Source organism: Kryptolebias marmoratus, linkage group LG11 (genome assembly GCF_001649575.2).
Source record: "Kryptolebias marmoratus isolate JLee-2015 linkage group LG11, ASM164957v2, whole genome shotgun sequence".
Taxonomy (NCBI): domain Eukaryota; kingdom Metazoa; phylum Chordata; class Actinopteri; order Cyprinodontiformes; family Rivulidae; genus Kryptolebias; species Kryptolebias marmoratus.
Genome location: NC_051440.1, coordinates 12,604,368 through 12,608,442, shown reverse-complemented (window position 1 = coordinate 12,608,442; position 4,075 = coordinate 12,604,368). Strand labels below are relative to the sequence as shown.

General features: G+C 37.6%; 1 protein-coding gene across 5 annotated transcripts in view; it reads left to right on the top strand.

Annotated features, from left to right (window-relative positions):
- The first annotated feature begins 2,050 nt into the window (after positions 1-2,050).
- Positions 2,051-4,075, top strand: part of saal1 (serum amyloid A-like 1) — a 7,653-nt gene continuing 5,628 nt past the window's right edge. For 4 of the 5 annotated variants that reach the window (XM_017405655.3, XM_017405654.3, XM_037978249.1 and 1 more), the window contains exons 1-5: positions 2,052-2,197; positions 2,427-2,626; positions 2,956-3,057; positions 3,473-3,556; positions 3,650-3,729. In XM_017405655.3, coding sequence (XP_017261144.2) covers positions 2,065-2,197; positions 2,427-2,626; positions 2,956-3,057; positions 3,473-3,556; positions 3,650-3,729 — 599 coding nt within the window. In that variant the 5' untranslated portion in view covers positions 2,052-2,064. Of the gene's footprint in view, positions 2,198-2,426; positions 2,627-2,955; positions 3,058-3,472; positions 3,557-3,649; positions 3,730-4,075 lie in introns of all 5 variants that reach the window. The other variant, XM_037978250.1, reaches the window with a different exon arrangement.

Sequence of the window (4,075 nt, the reverse complement as noted above, 5' to 3'; positions counted from 1 at the left end):
AATATATATTTAATCTGATATCTTACAGTAAAGAGCAGAACTTAAATCAAAGACTTTTAATGGTATATCAGATTTCTACAAGACTGATTACCAGTTATTGTGTCCAAACTAACTTTTACTGCAAACGTTGATCAGTTGTAGATGTTTATTCAATAATTACTTTCAGAGAGTTTCACTGAAATCCATCCAAGTGGTTCATGAGGTTTATTTGCTAACAGACAAACAGGATTGATTCCAATGCTAAAGTTTTAAGCAAAGATATGTGTTGTGAATGACTCTCAGCTACAACCACACCAAATTTTATCCCATAGTCTGTAATTTCGGCTGAATTATAGCTATTTTAGTGTTTTCAAAGGTCACTTGGCGGTGGCAGTCATCTCGAATTGAGTTGGTTCCAAAAGTTAGTCAGTTGTAGAGACACATTAACTGATTGTTTTCTGAAAGTGTCATTAAAATCCATCCAGTAATTTACGAGATATTTTACTAACAGACAAAGTTGACTCCAAATAGTTATTGGCAACATTTTAAACAAATATCTTGTGCAATCTGTTGTCGCTCAAACTGTTTGTTGGGGACCAGCCTCAGCAGCTGCCACACCAAAATTTAGGTTAGTAATTGTCAAATTGAACGAGTTAAAGCCAATTTTGTTTTGTTGTTTTTTTAGGGTCAGTTGGCTGTAGAGGCCATCTTTCCATCATCCAATGATTTACTCTCTGCAAGTTTCATTAAAATGTGTTCAGTGGTTCAAGAGATATCTTTGGTCAAAAGGCAGTTGTCCAGCTTGCAGGGTTGTTGTACACCAAAGAGCAGGTTTTGGATGTGGGTTGTGTTATCAAAGCATAACCAAAACCCTTGAACAGAAGTAACACCCAAATTACAGCTTTTACCGCAGCAACTCTTACCACAAGCTCAAGTCAACAAGTGAACTCCCACTGCGCCAACCTCTCCTGTGAGAGCCAACACCAGCGGCTCAAAGAAAACAAATCCACAGTTTAATGCTTAATAAGTGTGCAAACATTAACATTCAGGTGTAAATAGCCATCACCACTCTTGTTTTAACTAAACAAAGCATGTTGTTTTATGTCCAACCACATGTAGTTCTTGGTAATCTAATACCAAACATTGGCTATTTTGGGGTCAGATCCAATGTCCACCAACCTCTGTCTAAAATGAATCACCAGGTTACTGGTGTTGTGTCAAAAAAGTGTGAAAAGGAGGAGGGAGAGAGTGGTTGTTTGTCTCGTTCATGTCCCTGTGATGGACTTGTGACCTTTCCTGGGTGATCGTTAGAGATAAGCACCAGCTTCCCACAACCCTGAACAGAAAAGCAGGTAAAGAAAATAAATGGATGGATAATTTACCATGACTTTTATATGTGCTTCTGCTTTGTTTTTAGCTTTCTAAATAATAATAATAATGGTGAGAAACAATTATTATTTTTATGGGAATGTCATAGAATCAGTAGGCACTCAATGATATTTTTTTTTTTCAAATAATAAGACTATTGAAGTTTTGATGATTTTATCTTTGTTCCTTAATTAAAGAGTATAATTTATCTTCTTTTCTGTTTGTCTTATTATTGGCTAGGTTTTTCTATGTGGGGTTTGCATGTGCATATGTTTGTTTGAACATTTTTTTTAAATTGGAAGATGTGAAATGGTTTTCTGAACAAATATATCATTTATATATGACACTGAAGGTTCTGCAAAATACACAACCAAACTGTCTACTCTGACATACATACAAAGACATACACACAAAAACATACAACCCACACTTCAGCAAAACACTATTTTGTAAATGACAGCTCCTGGCTTATTTAAATGTCACAAAATAATAAAAATTTATGTTACACATTATCATAAAATATTCCTGACTTTCTTACTTTTTTGTGGCCAATCGCCAGTTTAAATGAGAAGAATTTAATAGTCTTTTTAAGTTTTTTTTTTTTGTGAATGTACAATTACAGTATATTAGTGGAAGACCGGACGTTTCCTCCCGCTTCCTGCAGGGGGCGGTGTTAGATTTACAGTCAGGTGTTCGACACGGCAAGGGGTCACACGCATGCGCAAAAGGGTGAACCGTCTGAATAAACGCTGTTTGAAATTGAGCTCAGTCTTGGTGGACTCAAAACGTCCTAAAACTTTTACTTTTGGAATTTACCTACTAGTTATTTTGTCAAGAACGGCCGCAATGGGTGAGTTAAAATGTGTGAAGTTTATATGTGGCAGCTAATATTAAACTGCAGCCCGTGTGTCGACGATATGCCGCGACTAGCTAACTCTTAAATCTGTTTTAAGGTTTAAACAGAGAAGTAGCCCGCTACTGATGCTCTCATAGCACCGTAATTACGAAATCTATTCGTGCTGGCAGTCTTGGTGTTGGTGTTGTCGTATGGCCCATTTCTAAAAATGTGTCTGTTTAAGACAGCAGTGTTGATGGTGCCGGGCAAGAAGAACCTAAGAGATCCTCACCTCAGACTGGACCACAGTCCCCTGGTCTGGACAGGAACCCATCACCACCTCCCGACAAGGCTGATGGAGAGGAGGAGGAAGATCTTGATGCCATTGGGGACACTGTTTACAGCAAGCACTGGCTTTTCAGCACCCTGACACGCCTCATAAATGTAGGCAGGCAGTTGTTTGTGCAAAATTTGCCAAATTTTGAGCACTTTATAACCCTCTGTGATTAAGATTTAACTAGATTTTGTTTGGAAAATGGTCATTTAGTTCTGTATGCGAAAGACTTTGGAGTATGCATATGCTAAATGATGACTAAAGTGTTGCTTTATATAATTTTCTGAACATTTATTATGATCAGCCAGTTTGTTATGATTTTATTAGTACATGTTTTCAATAAGGAGATCTCCCCTGTTGTAGTGCACATAGTCCTTTCTGCCGCACACTGTTACAGTTAACTGTGTCTGAACGTTTGTGAACTCATGTCGTCTTGCAGATGGTCGCAAAGCATTCAGAAGAAAACTCTGAGGGTCAGATGCAGCTCTCTGAGGATGATGAGGAAGATCTCTGCAAAGTCTGGGATATGGCAATGGATAAGGTGCGACTCCTCATCGGCATCACTTCGTTTCGCCTTGATTAGCAATTTTCTGCAACATAAGTGTAGAAAAATTATGAAGGAAATTTAATACCTTACAAAGAGAAATCATTTGAAATTAGTGGGATTGTAGTTGAGCTTCTAAAAAAGAAGCATGAATTGTTGAATAAATTTTAGAGATAATGATCACTTGTTTGCCTGGTATATCTGTGCAAGATTTACTTAAGCACTTTGAACCGCCTTGTTGCTGAAAAGTGCTATAATTAAATTTGACTTGACTTTATTCCTGGACGTTATAAACTAAAATACCTTAATCTGCAGAAGTAGCACCTGCATTTATCTTTTCCACCTAATTACAACACATTTTCGATTCAAACGTGAATCATTAATCACTTTATTATGTTCCAAATGTGCGCAGGATGTGGCAAGTGTTCTGCAGGAATTTAAAGTGGCTGATATCCTCCTCGGTGTCATAGCCAAATCCCGCTGCCCACGTCTTACAGTGAGTGAAATCTTTGACAGGATCACACACACCAGAACAAAATCCTGGATGTTGTTTGACTTTTGTATTGTCAATTTTTCTCCTTTTTATTAGGAAATTTGTGTAGGAATCCTTGGAAACGTTGCTTGTTTTCCTGACACGTGTGTGACTTTAAGCCAAAATGAAGACTTGGGGTGAGTCGATACAACGACGCTGAAGTTGGCATCAAATTCTAGCGTCCAATAGCTAAAGGGCGATTCCACCTAATTTTTCACTACCATCCGCGTCTTTAATTGATTCTAATTTAAAAACTACAAATCGTAGACACTTCAAACCTGGACTGGATTCTTCTCCTCTTCCAGATACATGATTAAAACCATGATTGTGATTTGTGAAACCTTTCTCTGATTTGTGAAAACTCATTAAAGTTAGATTTTCACCATTTTCTGGCATATGGATGGCACTACATCTGCTCTAATTAAAAAACTACTGCACCTAGACACTTCAAACCTGGACTGGGTTATTCTCCTCTTCCAGATA